This window comes from Lactuca sativa, chromosome 2 (genome assembly GCF_002870075.4).
Source record: "Lactuca sativa cultivar Salinas chromosome 2, Lsat_Salinas_v11, whole genome shotgun sequence".
Classification (NCBI taxonomy): domain Eukaryota; kingdom Viridiplantae; phylum Streptophyta; class Magnoliopsida; order Asterales; family Asteraceae; genus Lactuca; species Lactuca sativa.
The window spans coordinates 153,486,860-153,503,771 of record NC_056624.2 but is presented as its reverse complement, the minus strand read 5'-3'; the positions used below and the strand labels follow the sequence as shown (position 1 = coordinate 153,503,771).

Genomic DNA, 16,912 nt, shown 5'->3' with positions numbered 1-16,912 from the left:
CCAAGTAGGAATATGGATATTGATGAACAAGTTGCTATATTTTTTTTTTGCATATTATTGCTCACAATGTTAAGAATCATGTTATTAGTAGGCATTTTATTCGATTTTGTAATGCACTCATACCATTGCATACCCATTTGCTTAAGAAACCCGTACCTGTTCCCGATAACTCTATCAATCAAAGATGAAAGTGGTTTAAGAATTGTTTAGGAGCTTTAGATGGAACATATATAAAATGTATAATTCCAGCCGAAGATAAACCTGAACATAGAACAAGAAAGATTGACATCGCAACAAACATTATAGGGGTTTGTTCCCAATATATGTAGTTTATATATGTGTTAACGGGATGGGAGGGGTCGCTCGAAGATGGTAGAGTTCTTCGAGATGCTCTTCTTAGACCACATGGATTGAAAGTTCCAAAACCAGGTATGTACATCTTTTTTTTGAAGTATACATCTTATTTATAAATTGTTATTAATAGGTTATTAACTATAATTCATATCTACAAGTTATTATTTGGTTGATGTTGGATACACAAACGGAGAGGGTTTTCTAGCGCCTTATTGAGGAAAACAATATCACTTAAATGAATGGCGTCATGGACACCAACTAACTATACCATATGAATTCTTTAACATTAAACATTCATCGACAATAAATGTTATCAAACGATGTTTTGACATTTTGAAAGATAGATGGGGAATATTAAAGGGCAATTAGTATTATCCAGTTGAAACAAAAAATAAGATCATAATGTCAGGTTGTTTCCTACATAACTTCATAAGACAAGAAATGGGAGTAGATCCATTGGACAACGAGTGTGATGAGGATGATGGAACTGAATATATTGGACATGAATGGATACTATTATTTTTTCGGGACTTCAAATGAATGGACCTTGTTTAAAGATAAGTTGGCCTAGACTATGTTTACATTTAGGTGAGCAACCAATTAAATTGGCATTTTGTTTATCTATTTTGTTGTATTATTTGTTTATCGTTATGCTTGACAAATTATTGTATTTCTTGATTATCATTGTATTAGACAATTGTTATTTTGCTTATCCATTTTATAAAAAAATGTTGTTTTGCTTATCTATTGATGTTTGTTATGTTTATAGGTATGACAACTGACAAGCCAAATTAGAAATTACAGGCCATGGACAAGTAATGAAGAAGCGAAGCTAGTTGAGGTGTTGTTGAATATGAGAAATGTTGAAGGGTTTAAAGTCGACAATGGTTTCAAATTCGGTTATTTGCAACACCTTGAGCAAGCATTGAAACAATCACTTCCGAACTCAGACCTTTTGGGTAAGCCACATGTTGAATCTAAAATAAAAACCAAGAAGAAGATTGGCAATGTGGCTATGATATGGTAAACGATTCAAACACAAGCAATTTTGGTTATGACCCCAAAAAGCATTGCAATATTGCTGAGGATCCAATACGAGAGGTGTAACTACAGTTACATTTTAATAATTAAGCGACTAAATGGAAATATTTTGCTTTTTGTTTTTATATGAATTATCATGCTGGTAAACATATACATAAAGAAACGACTAGATGGACACACAAAACATTTCCTTATTATGAAGATCTTTGCATTTCTTTTGGAAAAGACCTTGCTCAAGGAAGGAAACAGAGCTAGAGATTTCACTGAGATGGAACAAGAGGTGAACTTAAAAGAAGAAACACAAGATTCAGATGATGGTTTTCTATACTAGGAGGAAGTTAGCCGTAGTACAGTCGTGCAACATGATGAGACTTCACCAAGTGTTCATTCTAAGAAGAGGAAAAATCGAAGTGACGAGACATTTAACAATGCGGTTGGCTTAATTACAAAATGTCTTAAAGAAATATCAAAGACTTAAGTCAATGTATTAAATTTAACATGAAGATCAACAAGCTGAGTGAAAAGATCCCTTTAAAGATTTTAAAGATGAATTCAATAAGTCAACTTGATAAGTTCAACGCTTTGACCAAGATAAGAAGTGATTCCATTCATGTTCAATTTTTTTTTGGGAAATTAAAGAAGACGATAGAGATGCTTGTGTATTAAAATACATTTTGAAAGGGTAGTATTATCAATTGAGATGTTGATTGGTATTTTGAATTTGTAAGTTTTTGTGTCTTTGATTTGGATGTAACGAAAGATTTTACGTTAATACATTATGTTTATTTTGGTAATTTTGGTACAAATAACAAAATATGTAGTAAAGAAGGTGATAGCTTTGAAGTTATGTTTTCTTTTTGGTAACATTATTGAGAATTGTATTGTAAAGATTTTAAGTTATGAAGTCTTTTGCATGATTTTTGTATTATATTCACACGAAAAGTTAATCAATAAAATAAATTTTTACTATTTTTATAATTTACATAATGCATCTTTATATATAAGTTAAAAAAAAAAAATAAAATTAAGTAAAATAAAAAAAAAATATATTTTTTAATTTAAATGAATTTCAATTCCAATTCCTATTAAACTAATTCCAATTTTATTTACTTCCAACCAAGGATAAGAAATTGGACTAGATTCCAATTTATTAGCAACACTCTACCAAACAACACCCGGCAGTTTACAAATTTTGAGTTTTGAGGTCTTTTTCAAAACGATCGGATTTTTGGCGCCATTTTCGTGCCCCTTCTTTTGTATTGGCCTTCATACGTCTTCTTCAATCTTCACTCTCCCCCGCCGTAGAAGTTTGTAGTTCAAACAATTCATCCACGCCTACCACCGAAATGGTGTTTCTTCGCAACCCGAACGCGGCCCGTACCAAACGACCTTCCAATTCATTCGTTTCCCCAGTCTCTCACCCTTCCAAAATCCCTAAACCCACCGCTGCCTCCACCGTCAACGTCAGCAACTCTGTACATATTCAAAACGACGACTCAATAGCACCTCCGCCTAAGCCATCATCAGAAACCCTAAACTCAATTGACAAAATGGCTTCGATCCTTGCAGATGCCGGTTGTACATTGCTTAACACTTCCGGCCCTCCTTGCCTGCCTGCTGACTTACACAAGCTCCGTCACCATCTCCAAAGTCGTTTGTCTTCTGACTCCTCTGTTCGATCCCAACTGTTGGAAGGCTTCTCCTCTTATATTGACAACCAAAATGATCTTCGCAGGTTAATTCTTATAAAATCTTAAAAACAGTTTATTATCTTGTATGTTCCGATTTTTATCATTCTCTTCTCATTCGATCATACAGTTTAACCCTATGTTAAACAGAATTGGTTGAATATGTACTCGTTGAACTTAGAATCCAATATGCTATGTGAACATTAATGCAATGAAAACTCCAATTATACTTGTAGGGTTTTATTACCTTCCCAGCGCTACAGTTCTAGCAACGTCCGAAGCGAGAGCTTAGTCAGGGTGCTGTTGCTGGTTCCTTCGATCCAATTAGATCTTCAAAACATGTTGCTCGAGAAGCTTCCAGAGTATTTTGATAATGATAACTGTGGACATTCATCATCATCTACTATGCGTCTGGATGAGGACATAGCTAGACTGATACTAAACCAGTTCCGCTGGCTTGACTTTCTAGTGGACTCTGAGGCATTTACTGAGAATCTGTTCCAAGTTTTATCAATTTGCCCCCCACACTTAAAGAGAGAGATCATTGGATCACTGCCTGAGATTATGGGGGACACTAACAATAAAAGTGTGGTTGAATCACTTGAGAAGGTGTTGCAAGATGATTCAACTGCCACGGTTGCTGTAATTGATTGTTTCTCCAGTCTTAATTTGGATGAGCTCTTGCAAGATAAGGTCATTTGGTTTACATGCATATACATTGTCATAACTTGTAGACTAGTTACTAATTAAAGTTGCATTTGATTATCTGAAGGTTATAACGATTGCACTATCATGCATTCGAACGATTGAAGCAGAAAAGTTGCCATATCTACTTAGGTTTCTACTGCTTTCAGCAACATCAACAAATGCCCGAAGAATAATATCACAATTCAGAGAACAATACAAGATGGTTGGAGTCTTTGATACTCCAGCCCAACACAATAAACTCAAGGGAAAATCAATCATAAATAATGTTGAGGCTTCCGTTCTTGATGCTTTGGGGTCAAGTTTTCGTTTTAAAAATGTACTTGAAACTTAAAGTACTATTTACAAGTTGTATAACTTCTAGCCTTTTCAAATAATATCTTCTTGTGTATGTCAATGCTTGCAGATACTATGTCAGGAAATACTAAAAGAACTTCAATACATTGATAAACCCCAGGATCATAAAGTGATCGACATTTGGTTGCTGATGCTTATTTATAAGAACTGTGAATCAATGCAAAAGAGTGTTGAAAAGCTACTAAAGAAGAAAATCATCGAAGGGTCTATTCAGGATGTTTTATTTGAGCAATGCATTTTTGGTAACAAGGAATTGGTAAAGGTATGTTGTCATTTCCTTTCATCTGAATGAAATTGGGGTTTTGTAGTTTTGAAAGATGGTAATTTTGTACCTCTTGTTTCTTGAATTTAGGATCACTTTTCCTCATTTTTGCTGATGTCAGAATACTTATTAGCCTGCAAAGAACAGAAAGCAAGCAAATTTGGCATTCAGATGTATAAGTACCTATTCGAGGGGTTTCCTGATACCTACTCAAGACAAGAAGTAAGTTGCTTACTTCCTCTAATATGTACTCTTGTTTCTAGAAGGAAAGAAAGGAAACTCCATTCATTCAGAAACTTATCATATGTGGACACTGACAGGTGTTAGGGGCATTAGTCACCCATGTGGGGTCTGGCATTATGTTTGAAGTCAGTTCAGCTTTAGAGGCTATGGTCTTGCTAGCCTCTAAGTACTCTCAAGAACTAATTCCAATTTGTTCTTACATAACTGGTATACTACAATTACCATCACTTCTTCATTGTTTTTTTATTTGATTCTTTATTTTTTCTTCAATGTTGTGGTGTACATGACATGTTGCCTTTTGCTATATGTAGGTATATTAGATTATATGGAAGGGTTTACCACTGAAAACCTGCATAAGGTTATAAATATGTTTACCCAAAGTATAACTTATGTCTTTGACTATTTTCACATGCATTTTTTCACCTGGATACTTGTATTGCAGGTATATGATGTTTTCTGCTTTCTATCAAGGTCAACAAGGTCAACACAATCTAATAAAGAATCATTCGGATCATCCATTGCAAATGAACTTTTCATGATTGTAAGGAAGCAGGTAAAAGTAAATCCAATTTTTAGCTTTCCAAATTATTCTTTTTAAATGAAGTTTTTGGAATAACTGTTTGATCCAACAGGTTAGTAATCCAGAATTTAAGTACAAGAAAATGGGTCTAATTGGAACCTTAAAAATATTGTCCCACCTTGGAGACACAAATGAGGAGGCTCTAGAACTTCTGAAAACATCTCTGGATTCATGTCAACAGTTGCCAATATCATTAATCCTATTCTATGATGAACTATCTGCAATTCTTGATTCAAGAACCCTTCATCCAGCAATCATGGAAAGGTGAGTAATCTGTTGCTAACTGCTAAATTAGTAATAAGAATTAATAAACACATAATTTCTCTAAATGTGACAAATGTTCTTAAGTGCAGGGTTGGCCACCTTGTTGGAGAGTTTGAATCCATGTTTTTATCTGATTTAGAAGATGGGAAATTGCCTGCTTCTGACTTATATTGTGGTCTAGAAGGTGAATCAATGGGATGTGACTTTATTTTCCCCAAACGATTTTATTTTTCTTTTCAGTAAACTTTATTTTTTGTTATTTTTCCTGTCACACAGGAGAGCTATGGATGAATTTAGATGGAGATATATCTCCTATTTGCATGAACATATTGTCTCTAGCTTCCTCATCATCAAGGTAAACTTAAGTTGACCATATTGACTTGTGAGTTTTCTTTCATTGTTCTAACTTGCAAAAAGATTTGATGAAAATGAATAACTAGGATTACTAAAAAAGATTTGTTATGTGCAGGCTAACATCACTACAAACTCTTCCTGCTAATTTCCGCTTGCTTTCTGTTGTAGGTGTCTTTTAAAAAACACAACTTTTTGTTAATTTTTATTTCTTCATAATGATTTTTTTTTGTATCTAATTTTTTTATCCAGATGGAAAGGTTGGGAAATCAGGGATCTCTTGGAGGAATTGATGCACTTCTTGGATGTCCTATTCATCTCCCTTCTTCTAAGGTTAAGTTCATGGATCTAACTTGATTTCTTTAATTAAAGTAGTTTCTTTAATTCTAGTCATTTTTTTTTGGCTAATAGCTTCTTGCCATTGGTTTTGCAGCTTTTCTTGGAATCTTGGCACTCATTAAATAGAAAGCAGAAACATGTTCTATGCCTCTCTCTTTATTATGCAATTAATTGGATCCGAGAGCTAGTAAGTATTCACTAAATATAGTAATGGATTATATCATATTTGCTTATTATGACAGTTTATTATTATTACTGTTTTTTTTAATCTCAAATAGCTTAATGCCTTTGGTACGCAAGTTGCTGGAAGATTTGACTGCGTAAGTCAAGCTACTAAGGAGGATACAGTCACCAAAATCTTGAAACGCTTGAAAAACCTCATGTAAGTCGAAATTAATAATTAAACCTCACACAAAAAGAAATTTTTCTTCAAATAAGTGATTTATAAATTAATTAATTAACAGTTCTTTTGTGATGCAGATTTCTTGAGAGCTTGTTGAATCATCTTCTCCAAGAGTGTCCTCTATCCTTACCTGAACTCTACCATCATATTGAGCCCACTCGTTCTGAAAAAAACACAACAAATAAAGATTCCTTACAAGGCAACAATAGAAAGGATAAAAAGTCATCAAAGGGATTGAAAAATTCTGTCACCCAAAGAAGCAGTGCCACTCAGCTTACACTTACTGAAACATGGAAAAAATCTGGTGTAATAAACAGCAACGATGTTTTAAATGAAAAATCTACTGGAGTTCCTTCTAGAAGCAGTCCATCTGAGTCAGCAACGTGTTCTACAAGCAACTTAAATGAATCAGTAGATACTGATATTGAGATTTCTGAAGCTGTTAAACTTCTAGAAGCCCAAAGATATAAATTTAGACCTCTTTTGATTGATTGTTTCTCCATTTTGTCATATTCAAAGGTCAAATATCAATCCATATTCAGTGATCGTAATAATATGTTTTATTTACTCACTTACATTACTAAACAAGTCATTCAAGCTGAGTCAGCATACATAGAGAATGTTGCATACATGGTTTTGATATGTATATAATATATCTATATACATCTAGTGCCTAATGTGCTTGTTTGATGTTTCTTGAATGCAGGATCATGATTCTTGTTGTGCAGATCCTACATGCGAGGTAAGCCTTTTAAACAAAAATAAGATGCTATAATATATAAATAAATAAAAGTACATTGCTATTTCTTGCATTTATCCCTCAAATTTATTGCAACTTAACTATCATTCATTTAAATTTCATGTTCTAGTTGCCTGTGTATCTATACCTCCTCCGTGATCTTTACAGCAAGATAGAATCTTTTTGCCCTAAACCAACACCCTTCAGATCCATGAGCACTCCTCCCAGTTTTAGTGAAATATCAACAGTTGAATTCATAAACAAGATTCAGACATTGTTCCCAACTTTAAGGAGACACCTAGATTCTGCTATATCATTACTTGAACAAGGTAAGATCTTAACATTTTATACAATTTTAAAGTATCTTGTATCTTACAAAGTACTTTTCAGGTTCTGAAACTTGTCAAACACATTGGAGGGATCAATCTTCCTTATCTGGTAATCCAGAAATACCTAACATGGTAGTTTCTGTACCTTTTGTTTCAAGTTCAGTAGTCAAAGAGACACTTCATTGCTTCAGCAAGGTACTACTCACTAACTACCCTCCTCCCTCCTATGGATTTCTGTAGTTTGACTGTTTGACCATGATCCAACACAGATGCTGACATGTCCAGATCTTATATTGAGAAAATATCCGGCTCTCATTGATCTCCTAAAGTCTTTCCAACCTAAAAAAGAATCTTCATCATCATCATCATCATCAACAGGAGACATAGGTTTATTATATGGTGGTGTCTATGCTTTCCTGGAAGGGGTTCTTGATGTGGGTATGGTTACTTTTTCCATTTTTTTTCTTATTTGTAGGTGAAAGTAGGGTTCTTAATTGATATAATCTGGTGGATATTTTGATTTTGCAGCTGTTTGTTTCTCATTTATGCTTGCTTCAGAAGTGGTGCTCACATTAGAGTCGATAGTTGTTTCCCTTGAAAAATTTCTTGAAAAGCCTATTGATGGAAGTAGTAGTAAACATATAGTGGTTGACATTCGGGAACTCATAGCCACTATGCGCAAAAAACTCAGCTCTTCTGCTAAACAACTATTGACTCATGATTGGCATAAAGATGTTGAAAATGGTTGGAAAGGAAAAGTAAATTCTCTATATATCTTAATCAATTATCTCATTTCGTTTAATTAGTTTTTACTTTTTATTGTTTATTTAACTTTTACTGGTGTTCACATCACAGGGGGAAATGGTGCAGAAGATTGTTCATGTTTACTTGGAAAACTGTGAGTCTACCTCACAAACACTTGATGAACTTGCATGCTCTATTTTGCCTATGGTAAGTTTTTTACAAAATTATCATTTTTTTTTAAAATTATAAAAAGTTATTTATTTGGTGTCATGTCAGGTATCTTTATCCAGTAGAACAACAGCTGAGGAAAGAAGCCATGGTTTTACAACTCTTTGCTCCTCAACTTTTTCTGTTTGGTATAAAGAGTTGGTAGGCATCTTAATATGTTCTTCTCTTGTCCTTCTACATATGATTTACTAAAAAAATATTTTTTTACTTGCAGCATGAACAGAACCTTGTTATACTCGGGAAGCTGGTAAAAATTCATCCCTTTCTTATTTTTTTTTTCAAAAAAAAAATCATAAGTAACAAGTTCTGATAATGTACAATGCAACATTGGATGACATATTAGGTTAAAGGTGTCCACATAAGTAAATCAAGAGCTACCCCTCAACCAAAAGACGTGCAGCTAATTATGGAGAAGCTTCATCAATCCGTAAATGTAGCAGTATCCTTGATAAACATTTGCAGGACTCATGACAAGGTAGTACTGAAATGACGTAACTGCCCTCCTCATTTTGTAGTGTAGTCCTGTTTTGATGTGAAAGTTTAATGTAGGTTAATGTTCGCACAATGGCGGTAAAGTATGGTGGGAAGTTTGTTGATTCTTTCCTGAAAGGTATGTGTAAGTCCCTAAGGGTGAAATGGTCATTTAGTTAGTTAGAACTGATATTTGAGGCTTCTTGTGCAGTTTTTGAGTTTCTAGAAACCCACTTTCAGGGCCATGATCAGCTTATCATTCAACTTGTAAGTAATGTTTATACTAAACCAAGTGGGTTGAATTAAACTAGAAATTCTAATACTTTTTTTTTTTTTTTTTGGGTTTGGTTTTTAGTTTAAAGACTTCCAGAAGGGGACAAGAACAATACAAACCCTATGTTCGGAAGCAAAGGTATGGTTTTTTTTTTCTTATGTTATTTTCATGTCCATTTATTTACATATTTTGATTATAATTTGTTTTTTGGTTATGAAAAAGGGTTTGAAACAAACGGGTATCACTAGTAAAATTCCTGCAACCAAGAGATCTTTGGAACGTTTGTTATTTCGTGTTAAGGCTCTTCTTCATTCTTCATCAAGTGGATGCAAATTCTGGATGGGTATGTAACTAAACATATCTATTTCATTTTTTACTTATTTATTTATTATTATAATATAATAGCTGAGTTGAGTGGCTAAATAAATCAATTAAAATTGTATTCTTAAAGGAAACTTGAAACACAAGAACTTGATAGGAGAGGTGGTGAGCTCTCAAGCTTATGTAGATAATGATGGAAATAATGGTGAGGATTTTGTGGAAAATGTGGATGAAGATCAAGTAATGAGAGATGTGGAGGATAGTGAGGGAGAAGCAGAGTGAATTAAGGAAAAAGATGCGTTTATTTTAGGGTATGAACATCATGAGTACATCTTGAAAAATATTGAAAGCATTATAAATTTATCATGAAATACTATTGAGAAATCATCATAAATCCATCTTGAAAACAAAATCAGTCTTCTTGAAACTATTTTTGTATGCATCTTACTATACAAGTGAAATGAATGTTGGTTGAGCCACGAATCTGCACTAAAAAAGCATAAGTGATAAGTGACACTTGGGAATCTTTCGAATAGTCATCATCACCCATAAAGTGGCAATATTAGACTTTGAATATACAATTGAAATGAACGTTATCCCATCTTATATTTTCAACCATCAATTCAGTCATCATCTCTTCTTATCCTAATCAAACTTGTGCATACCACTCATTTTTTACTTTATTAATTCTATAATTTTAAAAGCTTCTCAACACAAATTCGTATTCTTATATAAAATTTTCAGTAAGTCTAATATAATGTTTTGATACAGGGATTTTAGCATTGGACACATGCTATAATACTTTTAAAATAGATAAAAAAAAATAGTAACATGAAACAAATATATACAAAAATAGTAAATATGTGGATATCAAGGGATTTGATAGAGATTGAGGGAGAAAACAGGACCAGGTTTATGATCAAATATGGTTCTTGAATATTTGATGGATCATGCATACTCACTTTCAGTAATTGATTGTATGGTAAACAGTCATCACTAGCCTTTTGCCTAACCTGTGAATGACCAACTAGACCTTGAATTTATCAATCAAACCATTAAGTTTCATATTCTTTTTGAAGATAAATTTGAAACCAAGTGGTTTAGAACCTAGAAGAAAATCGAATAACTCTCAAATGTTATTTTTCTTAATGAAGACATTTTGTCATTAACTAATTCTTTCTAAAAGACTGCATCCCTATACCCCATAGTCTCTTTAAAGTTCCTTGAAACCACATCTATATAATAATAGTAGTAGTAATAGATTCATGTTTTGTCCCTCAATGCTTCCATCAAATATAGTTGGAAGTTGAGACCAATTTTTTTATAATACATTTTCTTTTGATTTGATGAACCATCTATGTTAATAGGTCCATTAATGTCATCCGAACTTTCTGAATTTTGCACTTCACTAGTACTCGGTTGAAAAACATATTTCATAAAAATTACATCTCACAATCAGTGGTGAGGCTAAATATATGTGCGAGACTAATATATGTCAAGGTGGGTCACTTGACCCACCTAATTTTAATTTTTTATAAGTTATATCAAAAAATATTTAGGACCCATCTTAAATATTTTGAAAGATCTACATTAATGTGTTTGTTTGAATGAAAAAATCACATCATATTTTGTGGCATGAAAGAGTTCAACATGGAGTCCAAAAAGAAAGTGGTGACATGTTTTCATTATAAATAACTATTTCCACATTCATGCTTCCATATCATAAGCTTGACTATGTACGATTTAAACTGATGAAATCCAAGTTTAAGTTGGTTTTAGTAAAAATAAAGTAAAATTAAGCAGTGGCCGATTTGGGCTCAATCCTTTCACCACCAATTTTATACATACCAAATTGGTTTCTTTTTGGTCAAACTGACTCGGTTGAACCTGATTTTTCTCTTGAACAATCTGCTTGAATTCGATTAGGGAACCACATGATTTTCAGTTCTAGACTCGTCACTGCTCACAACTAAAGCACAATGGTAAAGACACAAAGTCATTATGTTTTACAAATCATATATGCTTTGGAATTTTCTGCATAACTAATGAATATGAAATCAATTCCTCTTTCACCCAACTTTTTCATTTTAGAATCACGTAATTTAACAATCGTCCGATGACTAGTTAACCACAAACTCAAAAGTATTACAAATTAAGAGTTTTTTGCACATGTCTAGTAAGAAAAAATTGACAAAGTCTGAAAAATTTACGTTTTCATATATCCATGTTTAGGTTTATATAGCTCATGATATACTTATCCAAATTAGTTGATTCTTGAGTCTAACATTTAGCCAATAAATCATGTTAGCCAAGAAATAAAAGAAGATAGCATGAAGAATAATCAACTTTTTGAAGCTTATATGAAAGAGTTATATTCCTAACATATAGCCACCAAAAATACTAAGAAAGATGAAAAAAATTCAAGACCAATACCGAATTTTCCCCATACTCGATAGGACCGAGAATTAAAAGGTGGACTTTGTAAGAACCGAAGACCGAACGGATGAAGCACATATGGTTTGGTACTTTTGTTGCAGACTTTGATGTTTTGTAAACTTTTGCAAATACTTTGTAAACTTCTTTATACAAATTTCTTGAAAAGTTCATTCATTTCACAAAAATTCTTTCATTAAAATTTTTGAAAAATGTTTTATAAGATTTAAAAAATTATTTTTACAAACCCTTGTTAAATGTTTTTTTTAAACTGCTTAGGGATTGTTTAGTAACATGTAAATGGTTTAGCGTCGAATGATTCAAATGTCAGAATAATTTAGAAGCTGCAAATGAATTTGATTATAAATGAAACACATTTTTCGGCTAATACACATACCCACAAAATCTTACTTCTGAACTATTTATTTGTATGTAACGACACTTGAGCTCTCACCCCCTTAAACACCTTGATGCCGTTATAAATGAACATATTGTGTTTGGTAATATTGATGATTAATATGATGAAATATGAATGACAAAAATATCCTTACAACGTAAACAATCAAGTGTTCACAAAATTTGGAAACAAAGATTGGTAATTAATGTAGCTTGATCCAATAAAAACATGTAGCTAACCAAATGATTGATTTTCATTGTTTTCAAGTTGACCAACTAAACATATAAATCCTAAAATGAAATTAGTAAAATCAAGCTAATTACTACTTCCGTAACTCAAAAAATCAAGAACCCTAGCCTAAAACTCAATGAACACTAAATTTGAAAAGAAGGATCAATGAACAAACCATCACTCACCGAGAACGGAGATGAAGGATCAGATGAGAACGAAGATGAATGATCTGATGATGAACTAGAATAATCCAATTCCATAGATGGCGTGGGTAAGAAACCACACATAGGCCATAACCATCTTAATCGGTTACATGAAAATATTGTCGTTAGCTACATTCGGTTAGTCACATGTTTTTTCATTACCTTTTGATTTCATATGCCAACATTTTCTTTTATATAAGGGAAAATGACTTAGGAGGGTAACTACCTTTTATCCGTGTTCACATATTGGCAACTTCTTCTTTTTTGTACATAATAAAACAAATAACTTGTTTTAACTGTTTAAATTACACAAATATTATTGGCTAATACATGTTTTAACCGGTAACTCAAAGGGAAAATGACTTAGGAAGGTAACTACCTCTTAACCGTGTTCACATGTTGGCAACTTCTTATTTTTTGTACATAAGAAAGCAACTAACTTGTTTTAACTGCGTAACATCCCAAAAATCATGACCAAAAATTTCGTTTTTAATTTAATACTAAAACCATAATTGTCAAACCATTAATTTGATACTCCGACATCGGGCCTCGCCCGGTATCAGGCCCTGCTTGGCATCGAGCCTCGCTCGATATACAAGTCTGTCTCTCTTAGGCCCCACCTGTCTCCGGGCCCCGCCCACTAAACACATACAATCATATAACATGCTAACACATAAAGAAATATACTCTACTATATCCCTGTGCTAAGAAACATACTCTGCTAATAATGAGATACGGAACATCGTCCGTACTCAACTAGTGATGAGATATGGGACCTCGCCCACACTCACCTCCTTACCAGGCACATACAAGTATCACACAGACAACAAGTATAATCTAACATGCAAACATTCATCGGGAACCCGCCCGACATCGGACCTTGGTCTGGAATAACATACTAGCATGCAATGCCTAGGGCTAACCCCCGGGTCTTCTTACTCATAGACTACATGGGCTGACATTGTGGCCTTAGACCATTCACACAGTGAGGAGACTCACCTTGCACTGCTGAAGCCCTGGCTGGAACTAGTTGAGTACGAACGAAGTTCCGTATCTCATTATTAGCAGAGTATGTTTCTTAGAACAGGGATATGGTAGAGTGTGTTTCTTTATCTGTTAGCATGTTATATGATTGCATGTGTTTAGTGGGCGAGGCCTAAGAGAGACAAATATGTATACCGAGCGAGGCTCGATGCCAGACGGGGCCTGATGCCGCGCGGGGCCCGATGCTGGAGTATTAAATTAATGGTTTGACAATTATGGTTTTAGTATTAAATTAAAAACGAAATTTTTGTTCATGATTTTTGGGATGTTACACAGTTAAAACAAGTTAGTTGCTTTCTTATGTACAAAAAAATAAGAAGTTGCCGATATGTGAACACGGATAAGAGGTAGTTACCCTCCTAAGTCATTTTCTCTTTAAGTTACCGGTTAAAACATGTATTAACCGGTAATATTGGTGTAATTTAAACAGTTAAAACAAGTTAGTTGGTTTATTATGTACAAAAAAAAAAAAAAGTTGCCAATATATAAACACGGATAAAAGGTAGTTACCTTCCTAAGTTATTTTTGAACTTATAATTTCTATCCCAAAAAGTTTCTTTAATAACTAGAATTTATAGCGTCATATTATGAAACGCATTGTCTGAGAACATATGTAGCACTTTTAGCAGATATAAATTATACTCGTATTTAAGACGACATCACAAATCACTTGCTCAAGATTTTCCTATCCCTGAATTCCCCGACCACCACCTCTACCTGCGGCGGGTCATTAACCACCCTACAATTCCTCCGAATCTCCCCCGGCCGCCCTGACTGCAAGTCCCCCATCTTTATCATCCCATCGACAAAATCCCTAAAAAACTCGGATTCATCCTCACTATACCTTCTCACATACCCTCTCGTTTCCGGAAAAGTAAACAACGTTTCATCGGAATTAAGAAACCCTCTTCCGTTCACCAAATCTTTAAAGTACTGATTATCAAAAACATGAGGCGTGAAGTCCAAATCGCCGGTGACATTCCCGTCTCCTCCAAGAGGGCAAAGCTTGTCTAACTTTTTCCGGAACTTAGGCTCGATGGTGGGATCTGGGCGGCCGGTTCCTGACTGGTTGTATAGCCGGAAGACGATGGAGAAGCAACGACCGTTTCCGATGGAGTGAGAACCGGAAAGGGACACGAGATCTTTCACTGAGAGATCGAATCTGGCGAAAAGATCGATGAGAGAACTTGCGTTGGCTCTTGGACTCGGCATTATGTCGTCGGAATCTTTTTGGCTTGCCGTTAAACTGTCTTTTCTTCCCAATTTCACTTCCCAATCTGGACCTCCACTCTGTTCATATAATAATTAAATATTTTTTTTTGGTAATATTTAATTTTGGCTTAAAAATCAATATATTAAAAACACATTAAATGATTACTTTTTGAGAAACTATCATAGAATAAAAATTCATTTTGATTTTTTCTTTCTGATAAGTGATAAGTCATGCAAAAAAGATATATATATTATTTGACTCCATTGTTAATATTTGTGAAAATAAAGTATATATGATTTTGCAAAAGGAAAATGTGAAAAGATTATTCATATTCTTAAAAATATTTGACGAAATAAATAAGAAACAAAACATTCCCGTAGTTGAGCTTGAGTCAAATCTATAAAATAATTTTACTGAAAAAGATAATTAGCAAAAAAAAATCATTTTCTAAATAAATGAGAAGATTTCTTTTGTGCTAAAACACATTACTTTATGATTTTAGTACATCCAAAATATATAACTATATAACTAATAATAAAATAAAAATTTACCAGAGCAACAGCATCTCTAGAGGCCATGATAATGATATCTGCACAAGAAACAATACGAGGGCAGGCCGACTCAAGAGCTTCCTTAATTTCATCGACAACCTCGTAAGATCTCAACGAATTTATGTTGGACAACGAGAGTTTCTCCCCAAGCATGGTCGGGGTATCATCCAACAACAGCGACCCGTCACATCCCTGGTCAAAATAATTTCAACAACCCTCAAATTATCTTCGATTTTCCTTAAAATTATCTCAAATTCTTAATTACAACAACATAATAAAGCTCAAAGATTGCTTACGTTAACAAAACAATCATGGAATTGAAGTCGCATGACAGAAGCTCCACTTCTGGGTTCTCTGATCATCGCCTTCTTCATCACATCTCTGACGATGAGCTCTGCATTTGGGCAGGATTTGGCGTAGTATCCCGGCTGGAGTGGTGGCGCTGCGGCGGAGATGACCACCGGAAGTAGACACAAGACGAAGGAGAGAAGACACATTGATAAAGGTTTTTGTGAGAGGTTATTTAATTATATAAGGCCATCGTTTTTGACGTGTAGCAGCCTATGTGGCAAAGATACTCACGCGTGAACACCACCCCACTAAGGTGTAACTGTGATGTGGACTGAGTGTAGCTACGGGTTGTCACAACCAATCACGTTTGTTTTGGAATCACAGCCAATCACATTTTTTCTTCCAAATTTTGAAAAATGAGACAATAATATGTGGAGATATGATTTAAATGTAATTAAATGGTGTAAAAAGGGAAGATTGAAGCTTCAATTTTCAGCGATGGCTAAACTGGTTTTTGTGGAAGAACGGGTGAAGAAGTAAACACAAATGGATATTTGTGGACGTCAAACGAATTCTCCAATTTTGTTTTCAATTTAAGTTACAATTATGGTCCCTAACATTATGTCTTTCAATCTCTTTACACCCTTCTACTTATTTTTGAATTAACTTAAACCCTCAATTATATATAATTATATATGTTTATTTAATTTTAAAAATTAGCAATATGCTTATTTATTTTTCTTATTAGTAAAGTGATTATTTAAGTTTAAAATTATATTTTTTATTTAATCTAATAATGTTAATATATATATATATATATATATATATATATATATATATATATATATATATATAT

General features: G+C 33.6%; 2 protein-coding genes across 3 annotated transcripts; one reads left to right on the top strand and one right to left on the bottom strand.

The window, feature by feature from the left end:
• Positions 1-2,571: 2,571 nt before the first annotated feature.
• Positions 2,572-10,105, top strand: LOC111883471 (uncharacterized). Of its 2 annotated transcripts, XM_023879796.3 has the most exons (30): positions 2,579-3,130; positions 3,320-3,776; positions 3,856-4,107; positions 4,195-4,407; positions 4,498-4,629; positions 4,728-4,857; positions 4,962-5,008; positions 5,093-5,203; positions 5,283-5,494; positions 5,584-5,678; positions 5,771-5,849; positions 5,964-6,012; positions 6,098-6,178; positions 6,279-6,371; positions 6,463-6,566; positions 6,665-7,106; positions 7,294-7,329; positions 7,457-7,655; positions 7,717-7,850; positions 7,925-8,093; positions 8,184-8,413; positions 8,511-8,606; positions 8,676-8,768; positions 8,842-8,874; positions 8,971-9,102; positions 9,177-9,237; positions 9,310-9,365; positions 9,454-9,510; positions 9,595-9,715; positions 9,824-10,105. In XM_023879796.3, exons 1-30 carry the CDS (start codon positions 2,742-2,744, stop codon positions 9,973-9,975), a joined length of 4,455 nt encoding a protein of 1,484 aa, XP_023735564.1. In that variant the 5' UTR covers positions 2,579-2,741; the 3' UTR covers positions 9,976-10,105. The 2 variants fall into 2 exon arrangements, 1 of the variants encoding a protein (XP_023735564.1); XR_006188212.2 differs by lacking the exons at positions 9,310-9,365; positions 9,454-9,510; positions 9,595-9,715; positions 9,824-10,105 and having other exon boundaries at positions 2,572-3,130; positions 8,676-8,755.
• A 4,433-nt stretch (positions 10,106-14,538) lies between these two features.
• Positions 14,539-16,569, bottom strand: LOC111883433 (peroxidase 17). Its single transcript, XM_023879766.3, has 3 exons — positions 16,062-16,569; positions 15,766-15,957; positions 14,539-15,291 (listed from the first exon to the last, which is right to left on the bottom strand). Exons 1-3 carry the CDS (start codon positions 16,260-16,262, stop codon positions 14,668-14,670), a joined length of 1,017 nt encoding a protein of 338 aa, XP_023735534.1. The 5' UTR covers positions 16,263-16,569; the 3' UTR covers positions 14,539-14,667.
• Positions 16,570-16,912: the final 343 nt, after the last annotated feature.